The sequence below is a fragment of the Muscardinus avellanarius genome, assembly GCF_963383645.1.
Source record: "Muscardinus avellanarius genome assembly, chromosome: 15".
NCBI lineage: Eukaryota > Metazoa > Chordata > Mammalia > Rodentia > Gliridae > Muscardinus > Muscardinus avellanarius.
The window spans coordinates 19,270,663-19,287,121 of record NC_137801.1 but is presented as its reverse complement, the minus strand read 5'-3'; the positions used below and the strand labels follow the sequence as shown (position 1 = coordinate 19,287,121).

The following is a 16,459-nucleotide window of genomic DNA, read 5'->3' as shown; positions in this document are numbered from 1 at the left end:
AAGTCCATTAACTTCCTGCAGAGTAAAGGAGATAAGCAAGGAATGCTAGGAAGGACCCTGTCTCTAGGGTGGTGGGTGGTAAAGAGGCACAGAGTTGAGGGGGGAAGTGAAAAACGAGGGCACAGCACTTTTTTAACCACTTATTTTCCTCTAGCACTTATTAAAAATTTCAAAATACAGCAAAGCTGAAATAATTTTGTAGTGAAAACCTATACATCCACCACCTAGATTCTACCATTATAACTTTGTGTGTGTGTGTGTGTGTGTGTGTGTGTGTGTGTGCTACTGGGGATGGAACCCAGGGGCATTCTACTCCCAGCCCTACTTTTTAGTCCATTTTATGTTTGAAACGGTCTAACTGAGCTGCAAAGGACCTTACTAAGTAGTAGCTGAGGCTGTCCGTGAACCAGGATCCTCCACGTCTGCCTCCCAAATGCTGGGATTACAAGCGTGCACCACCACACCCAGCCTATCATTAACATTTAACTATACTTGTTAAACTCTATTTTCTAAGATGTAGTCAAGTGTCATGCAATCACTCTGATAGGTTATGAAAAGAACATTAAAAAAACAAAACCGCTTCTATTACATACTGTGTCGTTTCTCCTGCTCATGCGCATGTGCTTGCTCAGAAAGTAGTTTCCATCCCCATTTCAATGGTCAATGTCTTTTACATTTTACAATTCTACAAAATTGTACACTTGTTCCTCTAATAAAAATCACTGAAGCCAACAGCGTACGGTAACAAACACTTGTATAACTTGGATGAAAAAATAATGAATTTAGATTTTTGAGAGGTAAGATGCTAATCGGAGAGCAATCTGTTAAAAAGTACAGGAATAGCCGGGCGTGGTGGCGCTCGCTTGTCATCCCTGGTCTTGGGAGGCGGAGACAGGAGACAGGAGGATCGCGCAGGTTCGAAGCCAGCCTCGCTAGCTTAAGAGACCCTGTTTCCAAATAAAATATAAAATAGATCTGGGAGTGTAGACCGAAGGCAGAGGGGTTCCATCTCCAGCACCACCACCAAAAAAAAAAGTACAGGAATAGGGTAGGAAAAGAAGAAATGGCAAGACAGACCTCCTTAGATGCTTCTTCTACGGGATGAATTCTGATGATGCTTTACACTTTTGAGGCTAGAAAGGCAAGAACTGAATTTTGTAAATTATACTAGCTGGAGATAAAGGGAAGTATGGTTAATATCAAAGACAGAGAAGTTATGGTAATAGGACAAAATGCATAAAGGAATTAAAAAACAAAGAGACCAATGCAAGTTTGTTAACAAGACCACCAGAAAGGAGGGCCTTCAGAAAAGACAAAGAAAGGGGAATTTATTTTATATATATTTCTGTAAATATGTATAACAGTGGCCTAGAGAGAGAACAGCATACTGTGGGGAATGAGTGCAGATGTGCACGTAGATTTGTGTTTTAAACATTCATGCACGAGAGAAAGCATTTAAGGTGGTGACCCTGCTTGGAAACAAAACATTTTTGTTGAGAATACAGAGAGTGAAAATTAAATAGGAAAGGCAGGGGTGGAAACTGCAGAGTAATTAAAAAGTCATTCAAGTTTAAATGTTCTTCATTTTACTAAGACTGACAGTAATTCTCTTAGAAGTCAGAAAACTTTCTTGTACAATACCTACCCTGATAAAATGAGTTATCTTTCATTCAAAAATAAAAATTGACAGTATATATAGATATCACTAGCTTAAAAAATAATTCTAATTTCTTTTTCCTTAGCCAATTCTAACTATTCCAGAAATAAAAGGCAAAGCCATGTAGTAAGTGTCCATTTTCCAACTAACAACTTAGAATGTCTTTATGAAAGTTTTCGTGTTCATTACTTATATTTAATTCAGAAACAGAAGCAACTGTCAACTAGTTTTCATAATAAAGTAAGTATAAAAAGTGCTTAAAAACCTTATGTTTCATAATTCATTAACTAGATATAAACGTAAGAGAAAATTATAAAAAAAAAACAATTGGCAAAAACAAAAATTTCAATTTCTGGGTCAGCTAAAATCTTACCTCCAACAGAAGAGGTCCCAAAGATTCCTTTTCTATCACTCCTTGACTACTTGATGAGATATCTGATTTCTGTACATCGTCATCAGTTGTTGATTTCTCTGAAATAAAAAAAACTTAAGAGTCACACCTCCAAAAACAGCTCATCTCCACAAAGGCAAGTTTATGAGGATACATATTTATGTCACTAAGAAAAGTTTTTGTTTTTTTTAAGCAAATTCTAAAAGATAAAAACCATCAAGTTCATGTAGATTAAATGACTATATGTGAAAAGCAAAACATTTAAATTTTAGAGAAAACCCAAGATAGGGATAGTTATATGACTAATTTTATGCCAAAAGTATGTGAAAAGAAGCTATGTGCAATTTCTGGGTCTTGTCTATAAAAGGAAGAAGACGAGACTTCCTTACTTTTTGTTTCTAATCAGCTGAGACATGGACAGAAGAGCTGAGCTGACCACATGGTTAATGGCAATGTCCTAGGAATGGTGGAGCAAAAGAGATGGATGGAATCGGAATCCCTGACACGTGACCAGATATCTTGTTGAAGCCACTGTATTTTGGGTGTCTTGCACAGTAGCTGAGCTGATATTCTAATAAATGTACTCATACTTCTCAATAAATGTCTGTTTGCTACACTCATTCATGTCTGTGTCCTTGGTAAACATACTCTGTTGACACACAGTAACGAATGGTAAGGATTTAATTTACACCAACCTGATACACACTCGTTTCCCCTCCTCGCATCCTACCAATATATGTAGTTAAAACAATTTTCATAGCAATCAACAGTATCACTGTTACTATGACTACATAAATACACTTCATAAGTTGTGTGCTATCATTTACATTTTTTGTGTGTGGTATGTAGTTTCAAATTTTCTGTATAGTTTAACTCATTCCTACGCTCTCCTCCTCCTGGGCTTGACGAACCTCTTAATTTGGTCAGCTACTAGCTACTCTCCTGACCCCTCCTCCTCTTTTCTTCTGGAGATATTCCTCCTAGAGTCCTCTGTTCACTTGCTATTTTTTAGGGTGCTGCACAATTATAATCCTGGTCTCCTTTTGTTTACCTTTTGTGTTAAGATACCATAATTTCCTTGGGTTAAGATCTTAGACCTTTGTTTCTTCTTTTACTAACTAGGCTTTGATAGAGATGCCCAAAAATGTTTTTGAGGGATAACATTTTTGAGACTCTGAATGTTTCAAAGATACCTATTTTTCATTTATCACTTCATTTGGATGAAGACAAAAATCTCAGTCTAGAAGTCTAGTTTCAGTGTTACTCAGACCCATTCCAAAAGCAATCTAGTGTGTTTAAGACCTATTTTTTTTATTTCTCTCGTTTTTTCTCACCTGGTATTTTAAAATATCACTAAATTGTGTGGCAATGTGAGTTTTTTTCATTAACTATGCTGAGCACACCATTTTTCAATCTAGAAACTTATATTCTTCTAGTTCTCAGAGAGAATGTTTTTGTATTATCCATCATCATCATTTATTCTACTCTCTCTAGTTTGTTCTTTCTTCCTAGCACTAATCATATCTTATACTTCATGAGCTAATCCTATAACTTTCTTATCTTTTATTTTTCATTCCTTATGTTTATTTTACTAAGGGATTTTTTTGATTATGGAAAGTACTGAGGATTGAACCCAGGGGCATTCTACCTTTGAGCTACACCCTGACCCCTTTTTTATTTCTTTTTAATTTTGAAACAGAGTCATGCTAGATTGCGGAGAGTCTCCCTAAACTGCTGAGGCTGGTATGGAACTCAATCCTTCCATCTCACCTCCCAAGTACTGGGATTACAGTCATGTGCCATCATGTCTGGCCCTAAGGGATTTCTTTTTGTTTGTTTGTTTGTTTTTTTGGTGGTACTGGGGGTGGAACCCAGGGGCTTTCTACCTCCAGGCTACACTCCCAGACCTATTTTTATATTTTTATTTGGAAACAGGGTCTCACTAAGTTGCTGAGAGCCTCATTAAGTAGCTGAGACTGGCTTCGAACCTGTGCGATCCTCCTGTCTCAGCCTCCCAAGCGCGGGGATTACAAGCGTGCGCCACCACGCCCGGCTGATTTCTTTAAATTATCTTACAGGTCAGATGAAAATCTACTGTGGGGAAAATAAGTAAAGAAAGGTATGGAAAACTGAGTGGATTTTCCCTTAAAACCTTTAAATAGAGTAGTCAGGAACAATTTCACGAAGAAGACATACCTGAGCAAAAGCATAAAATGGGTGAGTGAGTAGCCGTGCGCTATCTAGGGAAGAACCTCTCGGATCGGGACGGTGAGTCTAAACCCCGGGTAGAGTACGCTGGAAGAGTGCGCAGGGTGCGCAGGAAGGTGGTGAAGAGGTAAAGATTGTTCAAGGCGCCCTGTTTTTAAGTTCTAAAAACTGATTTTTTTGCATGAATGAGTATTCCCCACATCTCTGAGACAATGTTTTAAGTTTTTTTCTCCTCTCTGCATTGCTTCTGCTTCCTGAGTTCTTTTATTTTTCTGTTTTCTTGCTCAGTTTTCTTTTATATTACAGGCGTTTCTCTACAATATCTGAAGTTTTGTTCATATGAAAGAAGGAGTTACTAAAATGTTGGCTGGCAACCGTGAGGAGCAGGGGCAAAGGGAGGAGCTGCTTTTTCATTTGAGGGCCATCTCGAAGTGTCTTTCCCCTTGGCCTGCTCGGTTTACCCAGAGAAACCCCAACGTCTTCGGCGCAGGGCGTCTGGCCAGGCTTGCTGGCGTCTGCGCCTCTAGTGTGCTTTCTCCTCTTTGCTACATCGGCTGCCACGTGACGCTCTGTTTTTCGGCTTCTAAAATCTTTTACCCATAAAACTTTCCTCGCTGCAAATATATTCACCGATGGCCTTTCTTACTGTTGCGACGCTCTGAAGCTCCTGTGTCTACTCCTCCTGTTTGTTGTTTGTGCTTGCGCCTTTCGTTGACTATTTTCACTCAAATACTTATAAAGCTTTGGTAAAATCACACTCGGGCCGCTGCTGTGTGGTGCTCCGCGGCGCCAGCGTATGGGGGTGCTCCTTCCAAGTGCTTGCCTCTGCTTCTGGGAGGCAGCCCAGGGAGCGGGGTGCAGGGTTCCCGGGAAGTATGAGTAAATGTGAACCTCAGAAATAAATCAGGGTCTTTTCAGAGGAGACTGTTTGCCCTGGCCAGAGCCCAGGTGGAGTGGAGCTGCCTCAGGCAGAAGACAGATCTGCCCTTCTCGGGGTCCCTGCTCTTCCACTCCACGCAGGGCTCGGGTCCCACCTGACTGTGGTGTCTTCTGTCTCAATCCCCTCCGACACTGGGTCCCATAGCTACCCCCGCAACTAGTTTTCAAATTGACTTAGCCATTTTGTTTTAATAATAAAAAAGTTCTCATACTCACTTAGTAAAATAAGTAGCATTTTAGGACAGACATTTCTTTAATAAGATTATGGAGAGCAGTGCTATTTCTTAATAAAAGAATGGAATCACATATTATAAATTCTTAAAAACAAAGAACAGAACTGTGGTCTTTTTTTTACCTTGTTCCATTCTCTTCATTAACTGTATCTGATCCACTGTCTTCTTCAGAATCTTGCATTTGTCTGGTTTTACACTCAAGCTGTCAATGTCACTGATGTTGGCAGACAGTAACTCAGCTAGTTCTTCTAAATATTTATTTTCTTGCTCCCTGCGCCTCTTCTCAGTGCTGTAATGCAAAGAAAATCTAGTTAGTATACATTTGTATCACATTATTTCCTTTGTTGATCAAGTATTTGATGTTTATACATTTAAAGAAATACTTTATATATGTACCTTTTTCGCCTATAAAATCATACTTAGAAAGCAATTTATTTTATTTATTTTTGCAGTACTGGGGATGGAACCCAGGAGCATTCTACCTCTGAGCAACACTACCATCCCTATTTTTTATCCTTTATTTTGAAATAGGGTCTCATTGAATTGCAGAGGGCCTCACTAAGTAGCTGAAGCTCTCCAAGAACAACGATCCTCCTGTCTCAGCTGCCCAAATGCTGGGATTACAAGGGTGTACCACCATGCCCAGCTTTAGAAACCAATTTAAATTCACATCTATGCCAGGCGGGGTGGCATGTGGCTGTAATCCCAGTACTTGGGAGGCTGAGACAGGAGGATAGCAAGTTCAAAACCAGCCTCAGCAATTCAGTGAGGTTCGCATCAATTTAGTGAGACCTTGTTTCCAAATAAAAAATAAAATAGGGCTAGGGGTAGTGGAATGCCCTGGGTTCAATCAGTAGCAGTACCTCCTCATCAAAAAAAGTTACATCTAAAAAGCAGACACTAAAAATACCAAAGTGCAGAAAACAATTCTGGCTAAAAACATCAAGTGAATGGCTGTTGTAAGAGATACACTTCCCAGTGACGCATGTACCGTGGATATTTTCAAATACCAAATGATTACTAGATGTTAAAAGAAACCAGAAAGCAAATTTCCTAGTTGCGCTTGGAACTATTTTACATTCTAAATAACTCCTTGAAATACAAAAATCGGAATTTTCAAATAACTTTGTGGTTCGAAATTAAGCAGGGTAGACTATGCCAGAGCTCAAATGAGTTATAGTTAGAAACTGAATAAATACTCAATTCTTATTCTGATTAGACCATTAGTTGGTCTGCATCGAAAACAAAAAACTGTCTGTTCAGAAAAAAAATTAAAACAATAACAATAAAGACAAAGGTGCAAAGAACAATGTCTGGTATATAGCATTGTCCTAAAGATAGCTAGAATCCTTTCTTTCTTTCTTTCCTTCTTTCTCTTTTTCTTTCTGTGGTACTGGGGATTGAACCCTATTATTATTATTATTATTTTTTTTTTGCATGTCTGGGGATGGAACCCAGGGGCATTCGACCTCCAAGCTACACCCCCTGCCCTATTTTTTATTCTATATTTTGAAACAGGGTCTCACTAAGTTGCAGAGGGCCTCACTAAGTAGCTGAGGCTGTCTATTAACCACAAAGCTCTGGTCTCAGCTTTCCGAGTGCTGGGATTACAAGCCTGCGCCACCACGCCCGGCTTTATTTTATTTATTTATTTTTTTTTGTGGTACTGGGGTTCCTGGAAGCCCTTCTACCTCCGGGCTACACTCCCAGACCTATTTATACTTTTTTATTTGGAAACTGGGTCTCCTAAGCCAGCGCGCGCGGCTGGCTTCGAACCTGCGCGATCCTCCTGTCTCTGCCTCCCAAGCGCGGGGATTACAAGCGTGCGCCACCACACCTGGCTATTTTTTTTTTTTTTTTTTAAACAGGTCTTGCTATGCTGAGCCTGGCCTTAAACTTGCAATCCTCCTTTCTCAGCATCTAAGTACTGGGATTATAGGGATATGCCACCTTGCCTGGCTAGAACTCTTTTAAAAGGCAAATGGATCATACTGAAAACTTACTGTTTATTTTGTCTTCCAGTCTTTACCCCCAATTTATTTAGATAAGTCATCAGAAAACTTGCTTCATGTAACACACACGAAGACAGTGAAGTATTACTTTGAAATTTTCCATGATCAAACTAACATAATAGGAATGATTGGTCACAACTAGCTTTTTGTTTCATAAGCAGCAATCGAAACCATTTGGTTGCACAGAAAAGTGGTAGAAAATAGAGGTGATAAGAAGGAAATATCAGGTGACAAAAGCTTATAACTGGAACAATTAAATACCATTTATTTTTCTTAGAATTAATTTAAAAAACACTTTAAAGTAACAGCATTTATACAATAACAAAAAGAGCTAAAAAGAATCATAAAATAAAATGGTACATATAAAATAAAATCAAAAACTAAAACTATACTAAATAATGTATTCTGCCTAATTTATGTTTAAATCTTTCACCATTGAAGAATTATTTTCATTTTACTTAGGAAAGATGCATCAATTAGTTTTACCCTATCAAACTAACAAAGTACAACTTCCACAGTGAGAACACGTAGCGAGATGGTCTGACGAATCTGATGAGTCTCCCGGCAAGGCATATAAGATGAGAACACTTTGATATGCATGAGGTTTCAGCTCTGCAACCTGATGGTGCTTGAAGACATGTTATTTTACCTTAGAGAACCTAACTGATACAAGACTTATTTGGTTGATTCGCCGAAGTATGATCTGTGTAAATCTATGGGTCTAAATTTCAACATGAATAATTTAGATTCACTTGGTAGGACTCCAAAATATGTTTTGTATAATGCTGAAATGCTTGAAACCACCGCAGAGTAAAAGGAAAAGAGCAGCGTCTCACTGTAGATAGGAGATAGCGGGATTAAGAAGCTACTAGAAATGAAACGGTGAGGTGCCTATAAAATGACTTGAGATTGAGATGAGGGGAAAAGAACCATGAAACGAAGTAGCCAGAAGCAAGTAAGAAAATGAGAGGCAGCGTGCTCAAAGCCAAAGCTGAAGGAGAGGTGGAAGAGACAACACGGTCTACCCAATGGAAAGGAAAGCTTCCTTCATGACACTGGGGTAATGGCATTTTCCCATTTGCTGACGCCTTTATTACCATTTATATGCAGGCATGGTGGTCAGTGCTGTTCTGAGCTAGCTTCTCATGTGAGTACAGCTATCCCTCAAATCCATAGGTGATTGGTCTGGGACCCCCATGGATACCCAAAATAAAAAAAGGGATGCTCAAAAGCCCTTTAGAGAGACATGTTTTCTCTAATATGCCCATACTAGGAAACATTAGGAATACCAGAGGGACTCCAGATAATGGAAGGAAACCTCAGCAAAGCTAGAATGAAGGACAGGAGAGGAAGAAGGCTGAGGTTGATTAATGGAGGAGCTACATCTGGATATGTGTAAAAGTGTGAATGTATGCACGGTCAACCTGGACACTCACTGTTGGGAGGGGAAGGGGCAGGGGGGTACCAAGCACAGTCCGGACGTATGCCATTTTCAATATGATCCACATAAAAATAAAAAAATTTAAAAAATTTTTAAAAGCCCTTTATATAAAACAATGAATCATTTATGTACGGAAATCCTTCCCTCAACCTCAAATCAACTCTAGATTCCTGAAAATACTTGATACAGTATAAATGATGTGTAAATAGTTGTGCTGTATTTTAGGAATAACAGTCAGTATATGTTCAGTACAGAGGCAGTTTTCTTTTGCCTAAGGTTGTTTTTTTTTTTTGTTTGTTTGTTTTTTGCCATACTGGGGATGGAACACGGGCATTCTACCTCTGAGCTACACTCTCAGACCTATTTTATGCTTTTTTTTAATTTTTGGAAACAGGGTCTCTTAAGCCAGCGTGGCTGGCCTTGAACCTGTGGGATGCTCCTGTCTCTGCCTCCCAGGCGCAAGGATTACAAGCGTGCGCCACCACACCCAGCTTTTTATTCTTTATTTTGAAACAGGGTCTGCTAACTGCTATCCTTCTGTCTCAACTCCCAAATGCTGGGATGACAAGCTGCGCCACACGCCCAGCATTCCTGAGTATCTGGATCCTAAGTTGGTTGAATCTGCAAGTGCAGAACCCAGACACAGAGGCCTGACTGCATCTTTCTTTCATGAACTTACCAGTTAACTCACCAACTATTCCTAAATATATCATATGTCAGGTAATTATGTACTATGTCGTAAGCATCCAGGAGAAAATTGGGTATAGCCCCCCATTCAGAGGGAAAATTTTAAAAAGTAAATAAGACACCACAATGGTCTCCTAATACTACAGAAACACACAGAAATGGCACCAAGACCTAGAGAATGAGATGTACAAACTTAGTGGTAGGGAGTGCGGTTGGTTTCCTGAAAGAAAAAGCAGCTTTTTCAAAGGTATGAAGTGAAAGTGAAAACATCAATTTTAAGAACCTATAAGTAGATTAGTATGGCGAAGTGAAAGAAAACAAAGAAGCATCTCTGAGTCGACATGAGGTCTGGGCAAGATCACAGGCCCTGCACGCCACGAGGCAGAATGTGGTATTAGTGCCTAAAAGCACAGACTAAAGTTTCTGCCATGACTGACCATACAACCCGGGACGAGTCAGCAGCAACTTAGCCTCTTTGCTCTGATTGCCTTTTCTGTAAAACTGGGATAATGACATTAATGCTCTCCTACGTTTTTGTGAGGATTAAGAAAGATGATACATATAAACTGCTTTGCAGTGTTCTTGGCATACACTCAGTTCCATATGTGCTCTCTGTTACCACTTTAATGACAAGTGTTTACTTCCACAACAGTGGGACACACAAAAGGGTTTAAGAAGAATGAGTGGCAGGAGCGCATCTCTAAGTTTTTTGAAGACAGAAAATGCCTCACACTACACATCTAGCCTTACAACATCACACAGATGGTGCTGGCTGAACAGTCCACATTTAATAAGCACTTGTGGAGTAGAATGGAAATGTTAACCAAGCATACAGCACAGCCGCCACCACTTTAAGATTGGCATTTTAATCCCTGTTCTCCCAGACAATTAAGGAATGGACAAGGGGTAACTGGAGAGAGAAGCATGACGTCTCGCCCAACAAACAGCAACCAAGAAACGCTCCTGTCCAGGGCCCATGCACCCGGCTGGCAGCACCCTGAGGTCTAGCAGATGCTCTTTATGATTAATGAGTTCACATTCTGTTTGGGTAGACGGCACATAATTTAAACCCAAAGGAAACACTGCAAGGTGGTATTGGTGCACAAACTCAATCGGATTCACAATAATATTTTCTTGGTTTATCACATCAAAGACACTGCTTTATTAAAACTGAAACCCATACATATAAGCCTGAAGGAGATGGTGCTTTCAAATATTTTTATTTTTATTTTTGTATTAATTAATTAATTATTACTGTGTGTGTGTGTGTGTGTGTGTGTGTGTGTGTGTGTGTGTGTGTGTAGTGGTGGTGGTGGTGGTGGTGGTGGTGGTGGTGGTGGTGGTGGTACTGGGGTGGAACTCAGAGGCTTTCTACCTCCGGACTATACTCCCAGACCTATTTTATATTTTATTTGGAAACAGGGTCTCACTAAATTGCTGAGAGCCTCATTAAGTAGCTGAGGCTGGCTTCAAACCTATGCGATCCTCCTGTCTCAGCCTCCCAAGCATTGGGATTACAAGTGTGCGCCTCCACGCCCAGCAGCTTTCAAATATTTTTAAAGCAAACATATGGAGATGATTATCTCAAAGACACCAAAGAAGAGAAAAAGAATATCTAAAATTTTGATATTTTAACAATGTTATCACATATGCAAAAAATCAAACGAAATCTACAAACAAACCACTAAAACAAATAAAAGAAGCAGGGTATGGTGGTGCACTTCTGTAATCCCAATACTGAGATGGGAGAAACGCAGGTTCAAAGTCAACCTCAGCAACTTAGTGAGGACCTCAGCAACCTGGCCAGACACTGTACCCAAAGAAAAAATAAAATAGGGCTGAGGTGTAGCTTGGAGGTAGAACACCCTTGGGCTTAATCCTCAGCACCAAAAATAATAATAATAATAATAAATAAAAATAAAAGAAAGTTTAGTACAATAGAGGAACATGAGATCAATTTCCACAAATCATTAGTATTTATCTACATTAACAACTACCAATCAGAATATGCAACAGAAAGCCAGCTATGGTGGTGCATGCTTGTAATCCCAGCGCTTGGAGGCTGAGACAGGAGGATCGCACAGGTTCGAAGCCAGCCAGCCTCAGCTACTTAGTGAGGCTCTCAGCAACTTAGTGAGACCCTGTTCCAAATAAAATATAAAATAGGGCTGGGAGTATATCCCGGAGGTAGGAAGCCTCTGGGTTCCACCTCCAGTTCCAAAAAAAAAAAAAAAAAAAAAGCAACAGAAAAGCCAATACCATTCCTACATGTGATAAAGTCTATCAAAAAGTATATTATATAAAAAGTATATATAGTACACCAGGCGTGGTAGCCACGCTTGTAATCCCTGTGCTTGGGAGGCAGAGACAGGAGGATCGCGCAGGTTTGAAGCCACCCACGCTGGCTTAAGAGACCCTGTTTCCAAATAAAAATGTATACATAAAAGGTCTGGGAATGTAGCCCAGAGGTAGAAGGGCTTCCAGGAACCCCAGTACCACAAAAAAAAAAAAGTATATATAGTATAATTTATGTATATTTAGTAAACATATTACTCACAGATACCTATATGTATATATTATTAAAACAGATTGAAGGATTTAATTATAGACAAATCGATAAAACTGCTAGTATTTTATTACTTTGGTTTAAATAAGATTTACAAATATGATAAAATATTAGCAAAATCTATGACAAAATGTTATCAATTACATGTGGTAAAAATACAGTTCCATAGTCTCCATTCTATACATTTAACAATTTCCTCAAATTAAAAAATTAAATGTGAAAGACAATAGTAGTTTATTTAATTATTAAGTTTTCTTTACGAATAACTTTATAGTGTGTGTGTGTGTGTGTGTGTGTGTGTGTGTGTGTGTGTGTGTGTGTGATAGTACTGGAAATCAAACCCAGGGATTTGCTACTACTGAACTATACTCACAGCCCAATGTTTTATTTTTTATTTTGAAACGTTTTGCTAAATTCCTGAGGATGGCCTCAAACTTGTTAATTCTCCTGTCTGAGACTCCTCCCAGGTACTGGAATTACAGCAGTGTGCCACCATGCCTAGCTGAGGACCAACTTTATAAAAAAGTTACAGCAGTAACTTAGATAACACACATCTGGACTATCAGCCTTCATCTGAGCTTGGACACTTACTTGAGACTGAGTACCTGGGTTACTGTCTCTATTACAGCTGCTTGAGCTGCTTCAGAGAAATGGTCGCTTTTCTTTTTCTAGCCTCGAGCCCTAAAGTTCTTGTATAAACCCCTTATTTTCTCTTCCATGAGAAAGAAGCATGTAGCCAGGACAGAAGTGTCTCTGGAGCTCTCCTCTGGGTCACTGACTACCACCCTGGGCTGGCTCTAACTCCCCTGCCCTCAGAGGCCGCTGGCAGTGCCTGGAGACGTTCTGGGTCCTGACATCTAAGCTGGTCTTGATGTTTTGTGTGCAGACACAGGGATGTTACTAAACGGCCTCCTACACAGGACAGCCCCACAACAAGACATCAAGAGCGTGGAGAGCGAGAAGGTTTGCTCTAGGCCTCAGAAGACAAATGGTCTTCTTTTCTGGGGTGGGAAACTGCTCTTTGAATCCAACAGAGGTGCCTTCTTTATCTGGCATTGTGTGGGTCTCCTTAGCAGTGGGTTTCTTTTAGCCTTTTTAAGGTGTTGTCGTCCTTTCAACATACCAAATACTTAACTTCACAACAATTTTTTAAGTTCCTCGTATTATATTTCTTAGTTCCCAAGACAGCAATGCAAGGTTCATCTGCAGATGTTTGCTGTGCTTTCCTAGCTAAGCCACCCATTGTGCTCTGAACAAGTGGTCGAGTGGTGGGCAAGCACATATCAAGAGCTCTCCCAAATAGCAGCTCAGAGTCTAGGAGAAAAGCCAGGAATTCAGGAAACAGCCACATAAACTAGTAACACCCTGCAACTATGGATCTAGCCGTGAAAACCCCATAAGATAGATGGCACACGAATGAGGAGGAGCTGATCTCATAGTGCGGAAGGACGAGAAGGCTCCCTTTGTGGCGGAAGTGTTGACTATAGGAAATCAAGAGGAAGCACAGTGCCCTGAGAAACACGTGCAAAGGCCCAGGGGAAGGAAGGGAGCACAGTACGTGTGCAGGGCTCAGGGAAGGGAGCACAGTATGTGTGCAGGGCTCAGGGAAGGGAGCACAGTACGTGTGCAGGGCTCAGGGAAGGGAGCACAGTATGTGTGCAGGGCCCAGGGAAGGGAGCACAGTACGTGTGCAGGGCTCAGGGAAGGGAGCACAGTATGTGTGCAGGGCCCAGGGAAGGGAGCACAGTACGTGTGCAGGGCTCAGGGAAGGGAGCACAGTACGTGTGCAGGGCTCAGGGAAGGCCACTGATTAATTAGAGCAGATGAAACAGAAGCTCGAGGTGGCAGTGAAGATCACAGAGGCCAAAAGAGACTCAGAAGAGCACGCCTACCTGGACGCCAGCGTGTCACACGGCGAGCCCTTTCTCTTATGGGAGTCTGGGTTAGCAGGGTCGGATGAACTGTCCCCGAGGCCACTCATGTTGAAAAACTTCACACCTAAAAAGAAAAGGTGAAGGTGAGAAAACTACCATATGATCGATTGGAGGGGGAAGACCCCTGTGGTTTTAAACATAGCCAAAATTTCTAAATGTGGCTGTCTCCTAATGAATATATGACAACCATAAAAAAAAAAAAGATACCAGTATCTATACAAAATCACAAGGCTCACTTGGTGCAGTGGTACGTGCCTGTAGTTTCAGTGCTTGGGAGGCTGAAACAGGAGGACTGCAGTTTAGAGGCCAATGTGCAATAACTTAGTGAGACCCTGTTTCAGAATAAAAAATAGGGCTGGGGCGTAACTCAACAGTGAAACACCTCTGGGTTCAATCCCAGTACCACACACAGAGGCACCATCAGCTGTTCATTGTTCCTATCCTTTCTTCTCTAAATTGGTAAAATAGAGTTAATAACTGCTTATGAAATTATTGTGATTAATTAGGATAAAATATTATTAGAATGATGAAATTGATTCTGATATATATATATATATATATATATATATATATATATATATGGGGGTTTTTTTGTTTTTTTGTTTTTTTTGGCGGTACTGGGGATGGAACCCAGGGGCATTTTACCTACAAGCTATACATATTTTTTTATTTTTTATTTTGAAACAGGGTCTCACTGAGTTGCAAAAGGCCTCACTAAGTGTTAGCCGAGGCTGTCCTCAAACCACGATCCTCCTGTTTCAGCCTCCCAAATGCTGGGATTACAAGTGTGTGCTAGCACACCCGGCGAGATACTGATTGATTATATATATATATATATATATATGATTTTTTTTTTTTTTTGGTGGTACTGGGGGTGTAACGAAGAGGCTTTCTACCTCCAGGCTATACTCCCAGACCTATTTTTTTTTTTTTTTTTTTTTTGGAAACAGGGTCTCGCTAAGTTGCCGAGAGCCTAAGTAGCTGAGGCTGGCTTCCAACCTATGCGATCCTCCTGTCTCAGCCTTCCAAGCGCGGGGATTACAAGCGTGCGCCACCACGCCCGGCCTTGAAAAAGGATTTAAATCAACTTTATCCAGAAGGTTTAGGATATTATGTCGATAGAAAAATAAATAATGCACATATGATTGAGTTTAAAGTGACAAACTAGATGTGGATTTTGAATTGTACTTTCCACTTTGAATTCCATACTCCTAACCTTGTGTTTACACAGTCAGGCGACAAAGATCAAATGTTTAGTCTATGTTAGGATCTTGGTATAGATGCCAGAGAACACAAGTCATCCCCGCCACGTGGCCAGGTCTCTCGCAGGCTGTGCCAGTTGGTGACTGTACTTCCAGATCCCTGTGATCGCTCCCTCATCGGCCATGCCCGTGTGGAACCCCTAGTGAAGCTCACAACGTTATTCCTGACCTTCTGATCGTCACTGCTTTTTGGATTTTATTACTGCCAAAGAACAAACTCTACCATTCTCTTTGACCCCATGCATTCTCACATAAGGAAGAAAAATTCTTGTTAAATGAGAATACTTTTATCTTTTCCTTTTCCTCAAAAAAAAAAAAAAATTTTTTTTTCCCCCAATACTGGGGATGAAACCCAGGGGCATTCTACCTCTGAGCCACACCCCCAGCACTATTTTTTTATTCTTTATTTTGAAACAGGGTCTCACTAAGTTGCAAAGGGCCTCTCTAAGTAGCTGAGGCTGGCCGCAAAACTTCGATCCTCCGGTCTCAACCTCCCAAATGCAGGGACACCACACCTGTCTTATCTTTTCCTTAAATTCTAAGCTATTAAACAATTACAGCACTGTAGTTTAGCAGCCATACTGAGAATGTTTATCATGAAGAATGTTGAAATATATGAGGATCCTCACATGCTTTAATATGAGTAAATTGTGTGTGTGTGTGTGTGTGTGTGTGCTTTTACCGAGGATGGAACCCAGGGGCATTCTACCTTGGAGCTATAACCCCAGCCCTATTTTTATTCTTTATTTTGAAACAGGGTCTCACTGAGTTGCAAAAGGCTTCACTAAATAGCTGAGGCTGTCCAAGAACCAAGATCCTCCTGTTGTCTTAGCCTCCGAAATGCTGGGATTACACACGTGCACCACCACACCCGGCTAGTAAATACTTTCTGTAGTTCTAAAACTCATTCTGCTTCTAGCCCTTTCCTGAAGACCAAAGACTGTCATATCCTTCTCACTGTACAAATAACCCCTAAAATTTTAATCATAAAATTATTAATACCACCCAAAAGACACATCTCCATTTCTCCATATTAAAAGTATAGTTTGTGTAAATTTCCAACTTCTAGTATTGCAATATTATGATTATTTTTTCATTCTTCTTTCTCCTTTGCTCATTTCTAACTGGT

At 40.3% G+C, this 16,459-nt stretch overlaps 1 protein-coding gene across 4 annotated transcripts in view; it reads right to left on the bottom strand.

The window, feature by feature from the left end:
* Positions 1 to 14,115, bottom strand: part of NCOA1 (nuclear receptor coactivator 1) — a gene marked incomplete at both ends in the record, with an annotated part of 97,813 nt that extends 83,698 nt beyond the window's left edge. For all 4 annotated transcript variants that reach the window (XM_080710966.1, XM_080710964.1, XM_080710965.1 and 1 more), the window contains 3 exons: positions 2,031 to 2,128; positions 5,551 to 5,717; positions 14,027 to 14,115. In XM_080710966.1, the coding sequence (XP_080567092.1) occupies positions 2,031 to 2,128; positions 5,551 to 5,717; positions 14,027 to 14,115 (354 nt within the window). The remainder of the gene's footprint in view (positions 1 to 2,030; positions 2,129 to 5,550; positions 5,718 to 14,026) is intronic.
* Positions 14,116 to 16,459: the final 2,344 nt, after the last annotated feature.